Genomic DNA, 12,602 nt, shown 5'->3' on the forward strand with positions numbered 1-12,602 from the left:
AATAAATAGTAAAAAGTAATACATGCATTTTTTAAATTGTAATTCGAATTTTATAAACCATGAATAAATATTTAGATTTAAAAAAAATAATTTTTCAATGGGTTTTATACTACTAACCTTAGTAATTGTAAAATTAAATAATGGAATATGCGGGAACAGTTTGAAAGAGCGTCATGTTTATTATCATTTAAGTACAAAAATAAAATAAAACTGCAGTTCTTGGGTTAAAACTGTATTATTATATTATATGTTTGAGAAGAAAATAGAATTTTTGATAAATAGGCCCGTGCAATAGTAATATTTTCTAAATCATTCATTTTTTAAAACAATATTTGAAAATAAGAATTTATGGAAGTAACGAAATAAAAACTTCGGGTTAATACTTGAAAAAATTCCCTTTTTAGTTTGCAAATGTAAAGATATAGGTTTCAACGTTTTATTTTCAATAAAAAGATGGAAAAATTTTATCCTCAATATATTTCAATTTGGATATTTGCAATTTAGATATTGTTTCTTATAAATTTATTGAGAATATACATTGGGCTGAATTTGTGCATATCGGCGGAAATACTTTCAAGAATAAATCTTTTCAAGGTTTTATCTATTTTATAAATGTTCTATGTACACTCAACTGTACACTGTACCCTTTACACTGTACAGTGTACAGTTGAGTGTACAGTGTACAGTGTACAGGGTATAGAGTAAAGGTGAAGGTTAAGAATGAAACTCCTTTCAAGGAAGTATTTATTTGTATACATAACAATGTCAGAATTGAAATTGTAAGAATAATCTGTGAAATAATATTTCAAACGAAAAATTGTCTTAACCCATTCACCAAACTCGGGTTCCGATACTGGGGTTTCATGACAAGGCTTTGTCTTACATTTTGGACTCAGCGTACTGTACTAAGTTGTGCTGGAAAAATATAAATAAAGAAATACGGTCTTACAAGTGTTACCAAGAAGTTCTAACCAAAAAAAATTAAATTTTCCGAAAAAGTTTAAAACTAATAAAATTTCAAGCAGATTAAATATAAACTTGAGATAAGGGTTTGAGAAAAGCTTTGATGCAGTTTAAAAGGAAACCGCAGTTTTTTAGAAAGTTCTTTAGAAAATTGGAAAAGTAACTATCCATCTTTCTTCCATCCCTCTTCTCTTTATACCGCTTTCTCCTCCATCCCACCTCACCCTTTTTTTCACTCTCCTTTCCCATGCCTTTCTTCACCCTCCTTTCCCCTCCCTCCCTTCCTCTTCATTGACCAAAGTATAATCAAGGAATTGGCAATGAACAATTGTTAATGATATATTTATAATAAAACGTTGGTTAGTTTTCATAATTAACCGAATCATGAAAAGGAATTTCCCACCCCGCCTCATTTCTGGGGTATTCTTCCTGGTTGGAACAATTTGTATAGATAAATTGGACACAAAAGGATTAGAGCTAGGATCTACAGATAAAGGATTAGAACTAGGATTTACACTAAAGGATTAGAGCTAGGATCGGCAACGAAAGGATTAGAACTAGGATCTACACATAAAGGATTAGAGTTAGGATCTAAACATAAAAGATTAGAGCTAGGATCTACACATAAAGGATTAGAGCTAGGATCTAAACATAAAAGATTAGAGCTAGGATCTACAAATAAAGGATTAAAACTAGGATATACAGATAAAGTATTAGAGCTAGACTCTAAAAATAAAGAACTAGACATGGATACTCCATCAGGAGACACAAGTACAAGGTATATATTTATATATATTTATATTTATTTATAAATATAAACATTTATTCTTCAATCTACATTGGTACAGTGAGTTCCACTAGACATTGGAATAAATTGTGCATAGTAGTGTTAGTAGTATTTACCAGAAACTCTTTCAATATAATAATGTTTAATGTTTAATTTGGATTTCTGTCTAAGTTTAAGTTAGTTTTTAGATCTTAAAGTGTTTTTAAAAAGTTTCCATCTGTAGGGAACTAAGATCTGCACTGTCGTCTCTAAATCTCATTACTTTTCATTTTTTCTTCGTAATTGTGAAACTGAACCAGCCGATTTGACGTTTATTGAACGCAAAGAAAGAAACAAACAAACGTTAAAAATTCGGTGCTCTGGTGATGGACCAAACCTCTGTAGAGTAATAAAGTAGATGTTAGTTCCACATTTATGGAAAATGTATTTCGGTCTAGGTTGACCCTCGTCAGTTCTAACGATATAATAACCATCAAAATGATAAAGAAATGCTAAAAACCACAAGAAAATAAACAAACAAAAAAGATTATTTAAAAAATGGACTGTCAAATGAACAAGAGGAAAACGAACTTAGATCATGAGATGGAAAAAAAGATAATTTGCAAATATTCACTTTTTCAAAATGTTTAAAGACAATTATTATTCCTTGATATTGTTTCTGCCTGAAAGATTAAAAACAAACTGTTTAATTATATGTATATGTATATGTATATACGTATATAAAGTGTTGGTGGGGGTCAATCTAATTAACAAACAAACAAACAGTTAAACAAACCAAAAATATATATAGATTACCAGAACAGTTTACATGTACTGAATTGGTTTTGTGTATTTGTAAAAGAATGGCTAAAATGTAATTCCTCTAATCCCCCCGCCTCTCTCTCCCCTTTATCTAGATTCGATAACGCCTTACTCAAATCAGAATCTAACAAAATATATCATAAGCAAGTTCAAAAAGTAGAATTAATCCAAATAAATAAAACAATTTCATTAAATATTGATTTTTTAACATTTTTTTTTATAAATGAGGGAAAGGTGCGAATCATTTTCAAGAAATAGCGCTGACAATTATATTATATTATTGAATTAATTATTTATTTATTATTAATTAGGTTTAGGTTCCTTTATTTGGATGAAAATTGTATTATTGAATTAATTATTTATTTATTATTAATTAGGTTTAGGTTCCTTTATTTGGATGAAAAGTGTCTGCGGAGTTTAAAAACCATAAATAAATCAATGTTTTGTATTTAACCTATAGGAAAAAAAGTAAAAGTAAAGAAGAGAAAGGTTAGATAATATAATTAGTTTTTATTATCTTATTACGGATACTAACCTTTCTTTCTTACAATGAAACTGAAACCTGATCTAGATCAAGAATAATAATTCTAAATATTTGTATTATTTTTTTCAGCAACTTATTAAACCTTCTCCTTGTATTCTGTAATATTTAAAGTATGGATGACTCATGGCAAGAAAACCCTCCCTGGCCTCACACCTTCATGTCTTTGTTCTTTCAACAATGCAGAAGAATTAACCTGAACGGATTCATTAAGATTGAATGAGAGATAGATATTATACATAAGGAGAGAGGTTTGGGCGTGTTATGAACTGGTACTGGGAATGAAAGTGAAGTCTTGTATTAACCCTCACATGATGGGGGGCAACGATTGATCTTGATTTCCCTTGGATTTATGTCTGGGATTGTAACGATATCAAGGGATTAAATGTTACAATTCCAACCCTTCTCATTGTATACCTATCCTTCTCCTTGTATACTTATCTTTCTCCTTGTAAAACCAACCCTTCTCCTTGTACACCTATCCTTCTCCTTGTAATACCAAACCTTCTCCCTGTATACCTATTCTTCTTCTTGTATACCAAACCTTCTTTTTTGTATTCCAAACCTTCTCTCTGTTTACCAAACCTTCTCCTTGTATACCTATCTTTCTTCTTGTATACCAATTCCTTCTCCTTATATGCCTAACCTACTCCTTGTATACTTAACCTTCTCCTTGTATACTTAACCTTCTCCTTGTATATCAAACCTTCTCCTTGTATATCTAACCTTCTCCTTGTATACCTAACCTTCTCCTTGTATACCTATCCTTCTCCTTGTATACCAAACCTTCTCCTTGTAAACCAAACCTTTTCCTTGTATACCAAACCTTCTCCTTGTATACCAAACCTTCTCCTTGTATACTTAACCTTCTTCTTGTATACCTAACCTTCTCCTTGTATACCTATCCTTCTCCTTGTATACCAAACCTTCTCATTGTATACCTACCCTTCTCCTTGTATACTTAACCTTCTCCTTGTAAACCTAACTTTCTCCTTGCACACAAAACCCTTCTTGTATTGAACCCCCTATGCATGTTTTGCTTTGGTCTGCAATACATTCTCGATCTATGCAAATATTTTCAATCTACATAATATACAAACCTTTTTATACATACATAAAATGCAAACCTTGATCATTTTAAAATATGTTTACATCAAACAGAATATATACGATATAACAAACCTACTTACCTTCTTCATTCATTTTTCTTCCCTTTCTTAATCGTTTAGTCTTGTTTTTTCTTTCTTCACACAAAACTTTCCATCTCCTTCTCCTCGTTTATTCAAGTTCTTTCTTTCTCCTTCTTTTCGAGTTATTTCTTTCTACTTATCCTTCTTTTCAAGCTTTTTCCATATCCTTCTCATTCTGATTAATTTATTTCCTTCTCCTTCTCTTCAAGTTCTATCTTTCTCCTTCTCCTTCTATTCAAGCTCTTTCCATCTCCGTCTCCTTCTATTCAAGTCATTTCCCTCTCCTTCTCCTTTTATATTCGAGTTATTTCCATCTCCTTTTTCTTTTATATTTAAGTTCTTTCCTACACCTTCTCCTTGTATATTCAAGTTCTTTCCTACACCTTCTCCTTCACCTTCTCCTTGTATATTCAAGTTCTTTCCTACACCTTCTCCTTCTATTCAAGTTCTTTCCTACACCTTCTCCTTGTATATTCAAGTTCTTTCCTACACCTTCTCCTTCTATTCAAGTTCTTTCCTACACCTTCTCCTTGTATATTCAAGTTCTTTCCTACACCTTCTCGTTGTTTATTCAAGTTCTTCCCTATCCTTCTCCTTCTATTCAAGTTCTTTCCTTTAATATTCAAGTTTTTTTCCATTTTATTCTCCTCGTTTATTCAAGTTCTTTCCATTTCCTTCTCCTTCTATTTATGTTCTTACCATCTCCTTCTCTTTTAATATTCAGTTTTTTTACATCACATTCTCCTCGTTTATTCAAGTTCTTTCCATTTCCTTCTCTTTTTATATTCAAGCTCTTTCCATCTCCTTCTCCTAATATATTCATGTTCTTTCCATATCTTTTACATTCAAGTTCTTACCATCTCCTTCTTCCTAATATATTCAAGTTCTTTCCATCTCCTTCTCCTTATATATTCAAGTTCTTTCCTTCTCCTTCTCCTTTTACATTCAAGTTTTTCCCTCTCCTTCTCCTTCTATTCAAGTTCTTTCCATCTCCTTCTCCTAATATATTCAAGTTGATTCCATTTCATTCTCCTTGTATTCAAGTTCTTTCCATTTCCTTCTCTTCGTATATTCAACTTTTCCGATCTCCTCCTCCTTCTGCTTAAGTTCTTTCCTTCTCCTTCTTCTTCTCCTTCTGTGAAAGTTCTTTTCATTCCATCCTCCTTCTTCAAGTTATTTGTTTTGTGGTTAAGAGGGGAGATAGAAAACTAGTGTAAAGAGAACCAGAGGTTACATTTTTGAGAACCAGAATTCTCTGGCGCGATACTGTAAAATGGGAAAGATTTGGAACCCTAAAAATATTTTGTTAGTTGTGGAAGATTCCAAAACTATGACAAGAACTAGTGACGGAGGATATAGTAGAATAGTTAATATTATTTTGGAGATACCGTAGAATAAATGAAATTATTTCGGAGGGAACAGGAGAGTAAATCAAATTATTTCGGAGGGAACAGGAGAGTCAATCAAATTATTTCGGAGGGAACAGGAGAGTAAATCAAATTATTTCGGAGGGAACAGGAGAGTAAATCAAATTATTTCGGAGGGAACAGGAGAGTCAATCAAATTATTTCGGAGGGAACAGGAGAAATCAAATTATTTCGGAGGGAACAGGAGAGTAAATCAAATTATTTCGGAGGGAACAGGAGAGTCAATCAAATTATTTTGGAAAGAACGAGGAGTAAATTAAATTACTTCGGAGGAAACTGTAGAATAAATGGAATTACTTCGGTAGGAACAGTAGAGAAAATGAAACTATTTTGGAGGAAATATAGTCGAGAAAATGAAACTATTTTGGAGGAAATATAGTCGAGAAAATGAAAATATAGTCGAGAAAATGAAATTGTTTCAGGGGAGAAGTTAAAGTAAATAAAAGCATTTTGGAGGAAACAGTACATTAATTGAATCTATTTCGGAGGAAACCGAGCGTGTATAAAACTATTTTGGGGAAAATACTGTAAATAAAACTATTTCGAGGAAGAGAAAACAGATGTATTATTAGCTATTCAGAAGATGCAACAGTCAGATAATAAATTCACTGGTCTATTCTAAAATTTTATTAAGATTAAAATTAAAAATAAATGTTAAAAAATAACTTTTTCGAAGTAAACAATAGATAAAATGAAATGATTTCGAAAGTAGAGTAAATAGTAACGTGAATGAAACTATTGATTCTTCTCTATTAAATTTTATTAATCCTGATTGAAACTGCAAACACAAACTCCTTTCAATAAACTTACACTAAAACTTAGTTAGAATCTAAAAGTTTAAAACTTTTAAAATTCGACATTTAATGTTCTAAGTTAAAGGAAATGTTTTAATGGAAGGGTATACATAGGCTTTCAGGCCACTTTGTGCCCATCTTCTATTCTAATTGTGAATATTTTCTATTTGTATAAATTGTAAAACAAACAAAAAAGTTTTGCGGATTTTAAACAAAAATTTCGTGGATTTTCAAAATTTTGATTTTCCATAAATCTTCCCTGGTGTCATGTGAGGTCCCACACAAAATTTGGGCCCGATCGGTTTAGCCGTTTTGACGTTTATTGGACACAAACAGACAAACAAACACCCCGACACCCCAAGCAAAAGTATAGATATAGATTATGAGTCTACCGTTACTATTTTTTTCTATCTGTTGTTTCTTGAATTTGACATAAACAACCTTTATCCACGGACCCGACTTAAACGATAATAAAAACCGGTTTGTCACTTGGTGGATTTGGCTGCTCCTGGACTAACTGCTTAGAAGGTAGCACATTGTCATCCACTACATACAGTAAGTACTATAAAACTATGGAATAGGAAGTCGACATTAAATCAATTAAATCAATCAGTGTATTGTAGATGTTGTTACAAGGCAAATAGTTTTACTAGTAACTTATCTAAGCACTTATTAAGTGAAATGGGTCTTTTTACACTTAAAAATTGCTGCGTCTCATGTTCATTGGACTATCTAAATTTATAAGTTGAGTCTTGAGTTTTCTATAGTTCTCGCTGTAGATCATCAGACAAAAAAAATGTAAAATCGATAAGAAATTCAATTATGGTTTCTTAAACCATTAAAACCTAATAAATTGTTTTTGAAATGTTTTATCACTCAATTTAAACTTTAATGTCTTGTGTTTCAATCAGTCCGGTCAATAAATGGAATATGAGAAATTGTCAATATTTACTGAATAACTATTAAAATATGTTAATGCTCTTTTTTACAAATATCAAATTAACTTTGTTTTCAATATAAAATTCGCAAACATCTAAAAGTTTATTTTATTTTATTTATTTTAACTGCTCTATTCTATCATTTTTTTCCTGTTGTACTTGCGGCATATAACTTAGCTTTTTTATTAAACTGGGGGAAAAAATAACTGTTAGAATAAAAAAGAATAAAGTGCATTTATTAACGAGAAGTATTGAATTCATTAAATGAAATGAATTAAGTATTGTGCTGTTTAGAACCAATGATATAAGACAGGGAAAAGGGATACGTACATATTTTTATTCTTTCCAGAAAGTAACTCGGTTTAAATAAAATTTAGAAGAAAGGCCATAATTTTTCAGGACATCGTATCCCCCAATTTTCTATGTTTGTAAAAATTAAAAGTTCAACATTTTTGTTTGTTTTACTGCAATTTGTGCTTAGCTTTAGCGACAGAAATCGAATTTCAATGTGTAAACCTATTAATTAAAGAATTTAGCGCTGTAAGATACAAAAGTTTAACCCTCAGATGTGATATCAATTAGAATCACTATAATCTGTCAAAAATTTGAAAGTTTAATAAACCAACCTTTCTTATATAATTCTATTCAAATTCCATTTAAAGAAACAGCTCACAGGTTTCTGTATTCAAATGTTGTATTTAAGTGACAAGCATTTATTTGTTTTTCTTATATACATAAATTAAAATAAAAACTGACAAAAAGTCTTCTGTACAGTTTGAGATGATAGGAAATAAAAGGCCCATTAAAAATGCTTTTCTATTTGACGTACTAAATGTATCTATACATATAGTTGAAAAATAAAATAATCGCCTTTCAGAAAACTGCGTAATTAAAAGACAACATTAAAGCAAGAGTATTTGTTATTGTTACAAAGCAAATAGTTTTACTTGCAACTTAATAAATCACTTATTTTGTGAAATAATTCTGAACAATTGCTGTGTCTAATATTTATGGGACTATTTAAAGTCATAACTTGAGTCTAAAAGTCGTCTTCTTGATCCGTAGTTTTCTGATTCTGTAATAACAATAACATGAGAAATAACTTGTTTTTCAAGAACTTTTAAAGTTTTTGAACTTTTAAAAGGCAACAAAGTAAGCACTGCAAACCAAGATGTGCACGATATCACGCAACAATCCAGCAGTATTTTGCCAATTACTCCTTTCAAACTTAAACTAGAAACAAGTGCGTTGCATTTTTTTTAAGTCGAGGCTAGCTGTTTAAACATGTGATGACTAACTTTCAGAGTTATCCTTTATCTCAGTGAAGGTTAGAGATTTCAAAACTGTATTCTGTAAAAGTTTGAAAAAATGTCCCAAGAAAAAAAGAAAGAAAACCCGAACTAAATAAACGTATCGTTTTTCGTTTGTTTCTTTTCATCTTACCTCAGGGTCATAATTTGGCAAAGTATAAGAAAAGCAAATTTTGAGAATTAGCAACTTGTTAGATTTTTGTGAAACATTTTCAAAGTCCAAAAACCTTAAAAGTTTTTAAAAACGAGCCAAGTTATTGCCCATTGTTAAATACAGTTATGAAATCCTTGAAACAAAATAAGATTTTTAATTCACGAAGAAGAATTTTTTGATTTTTCACGATTTTAATTAAAACAATAAAAGAACAGTAACAGAGCAGATCTTGAGCATGATGTATTTAATCGATTGGATTAATTTTGGGAATCAATTTTCCTCGTTATTCAGCTGAATTGTTTAAAATAGATTAAAATCAATTTTCATCGATTAATGTTGAAACTTTTTCCAATTGCTCAGCTTTCGATAGATCAAAGGGTAGATCAGGTTCGGAAGATGGAGAGAAGGACGGGAAAAGGCTGAGCGAGGTCGGACGAGTGGAAGGAGAGGATGGGAAAAGGCTGAGGGAGGATGGGTGAGAAGAAAAAGAGGAGGATGGGAGAAGGTTGCTAGATGTTGGATATGAGGTTGGAGAGAACTTATAACAAGAACAGTTTGTAAGATTTAGATTGAGAAGCGTGAGAGATAAGGCAGGGTTGGAATGTCCATCTACAAGGTTAGAATATCCATCTACAGATTTAGAATATTCATCTACAGATTTAGAATGTCCAATTACATGTTTATGTAGAGTCTTTATATCCACTTGGTCACGTTTGATGTATCCAAGATCAGGTTTGGATAGAGTCCAAATATCCTCCTGCAAACAGGAACAGGAGTTTTCTTCAATCCTAGACAAAGATATATTTTAGATTAAATTTAGCATATTTTTTGAGATATCTGTTTTAAAGATTGGAAAAATCTTCTACACAAAGAGGCATTACACAAATTTGAACCACTGATGCCCAAATTACTACTTCTCGAAATGTGCCCGAAAAGATTTATTTGTATGATATAATGTAGACATTTGTATGTAGAAAACTATCATAAATCATCTCTTAATACCCCCTGGGGTGAAGCAAAACTAGAAATTGAAAGAAACACATTTATTCATTTATATTCATTAATATACATTTTATTTAGAACTAACACAATTACAACATCCTTGTCAGATCTAGTTGGATTCTATTATATGGACTTAGTACAAACCTCAGATTGAAGAAAATAAATATAGGATTTGAACAGGAATAAAGGAATTGAGTCTTTGCCACAAACGCTGTTTTTAATTATTCTAGCCTTGCCGTAGACCGTTATAGCCGTAGCCGTAGACCTTACATTATTTAAATTGAAAATTATATGTTATATCAAATAATCTAAGTTTGAAATACCAAACAATCTTTAAGTTGCGGAGACATAGGGTTAAACAAATTTGAGTTTGTGGCAACGACTCAATTTCTTTGTGGAAGAGAACAAACACAATGCAACTAATCTACTATCTAACTTTACATCAGCAGTTTATCTATCTATTATTATGTTTTTACATAGAAACTGGTGAAAATCTGGCTCACCAGATTCGTCTTCCCTCCATGGAGATATATATTTTTTTGTGAAGTTTATTTTGTCAAAATGCATTAAATTTTCATGTAATAAATATATAATTTGATTTTATTAACGTATATCATCTATCCGTCTCAAAATCAGAAATAATTCCACATTTTTTTTCTCTCTAAAATTCAGATTCTACAAAATACTTTTTATGCTTTCTACACATACATGTTTACACAAAGAGTAAAAGAACTAAGGAGACGCCATAGGTTTTATTTAAATTTAACTGCGGCGTGAAAACAACTTAATTTATTGAAAAAAAGCTCTGGATTTCTGAGCAGGACAGGAGAGCATGGGCCTTGTTTATTAACAACAAACAAAAAAAAAATTTTTTACACTGAAACCAATTCCAGAGCTGTCCTAATATTTCCCTCTTCTAACTCCATGATCTACTGTTTAACGGCTCATTTTCATTTGCCTTAGTTACACTGGCCATAATATGTTTCCCATAAGTAACACTTAAGCCATAAATTTCACTTGCCATAAATTACAATTGCCGTAGGTTATAATTGTCATAAGTCACACTTTCCTTAAGTTACACTTGCCATAAATTACACTTGCCATAAATTACACTTGTCGTAAGTTTCATTTGCTATAAGTTACACTTGCCATAAGATGCACTTGCCATAAGTTATACTTGCCATACATTTCACTTGTCGTAGGTTTTATTTGCTAAAAGTTACACTTGCCATAAATTTCACTTGTCATAAGTTACACTTGCCATAAGTTACACTTGCCATAAATTTCACTTGTCATGAGTTACACTTGCCATAAGTTACACTTGCCATAAATTTCACTTGTCGTAAGTTACACTTGCCATAAATTACACTTGTCATAAGTTACACTTGTCATAAGTTACATTTGCCTTAAGTTACACTTGCCTCAATTAATTATAATCAATTAACTTAACATCCAACATTTCCAATATTTCACATCTGTGGATGAGGTTTAGCTATGTGAGTTTTCTACTTTGTAAGAAAAAGAAAATTATATTCAATGTACAAAAATAATCGTTAAATCTTTATTTGAAAACAGTTGTTTGGCCAGCTATAACTAGCATATATATCCCAGTACATTATACCCCAGTACATTATACCCCAGTACATTATACCCCAGTAAATTATACCCCAGTAAAGTATACCCCAGTAAAGTATACCCCAGTAAAGTATACCCCAGTAAAGTATACCCCAGTAAAGTATACCCCAGTAAAGTATACTCCAGTAAAGTATACCCAGTACATGTCTGATTGTCATGAAAAACTATGATTTCTACCTGAAAACTATGATTTCTACCTGAAAACTATTATTTCTACCTGAAAACTATGATTTCTACCTGAAAAGTCGTGTGCAGAGTTGGACTATCTTATATAACGCAAGGGAGAAGAGGATTGCTGAGAGGACGGAGATGATGATGATGCAAACAGGATCATGGGTTACAACCTTCTCCTCATACCTTCCAGTCTTATCATGCCCTTCTCCTCCTCCTTAAAAATATATAGTTATTTTTTTAGATTTTCAGCGAGGACATTTAATATTATCAGTTTAGTCTCCACGACCGATGACGTGTCTCCTAATAAGAAAAGGTGTATCCTTTAGCTATACGGACAATTCAAGTGTTCTTTAGGACCGAAGGTTTGTCTCATAAGGACCGTTCATGTGTCCTCCAAGGACCATTACAAAGTCCTTCAATGACCAATACAATGTCCTTCAAGGACCGATGAGATGTCATCCAAGGACCAATGCTATTTTTAGTCTATTTTTAGTCTGTAGAACCCAAAATATGTTTCAAGGACCAATCATATGTCTTACAAGAACCAATGATGATATGTCCTCCATTGATCGACAAGACCGATGATATGTCCTCAAAGGAACGAAAATGTGTCCTCAAAGGACTGATACTGATAATGTGTCCTCCAAGGACCTCAGACATATCCTCCATAGACTGATAATATGTCCTCCAAGGACCTACGACATATCCTCCAAGGACTGATAATGTGTCCTCCAAGGACCTACGACATATCCTCCATAGACTGATAATGTGTCCTCCAAGGACCTACGACATATCCTCCATAGACTGATAATGTGTCCTCCAAGGACCTACGACATATCCTCCATAGACTGATAATGTGTCCTCCAAGGACCTACGACATATCCTC

General features: G+C 31.9%; 1 protein-coding gene across 1 annotated transcript in view; it reads right to left on the minus strand.

The window, feature by feature from the left end:
• Positions 1–9,132: 9,132 nt before the first annotated feature.
• Positions 9,133–12,602, minus strand: part of LOC111710964 (uncharacterized) — a 5,607-nt gene continuing 2,137 nt past the window's right edge. The window contains exons 3-4 of the mRNA XM_023485170.1: positions 11,780–11,930; positions 9,133–9,693 (exon numbers count right to left, since the gene is read on the minus strand). Of these exons, the coding sequence (XP_023340938.1) occupies positions 9,222–9,693; positions 11,780–11,930 (623 nt within the window). The 3' untranslated portion in view covers positions 9,133–9,221. The remainder of the gene's footprint in view (positions 9,694–11,779; positions 11,931–12,602) is intronic.

Source organism: Eurytemora carolleeae, unplaced genomic scaffold (genome assembly GCF_000591075.1).
Source record: "Eurytemora carolleeae unplaced genomic scaffold, Eaff_2.0 scaffold610, whole genome shotgun sequence".
NCBI classification, from domain to species: Eukaryota; Metazoa; Arthropoda; class Copepoda; order Calanoida; family Temoridae; genus Eurytemora; species Eurytemora carolleeae.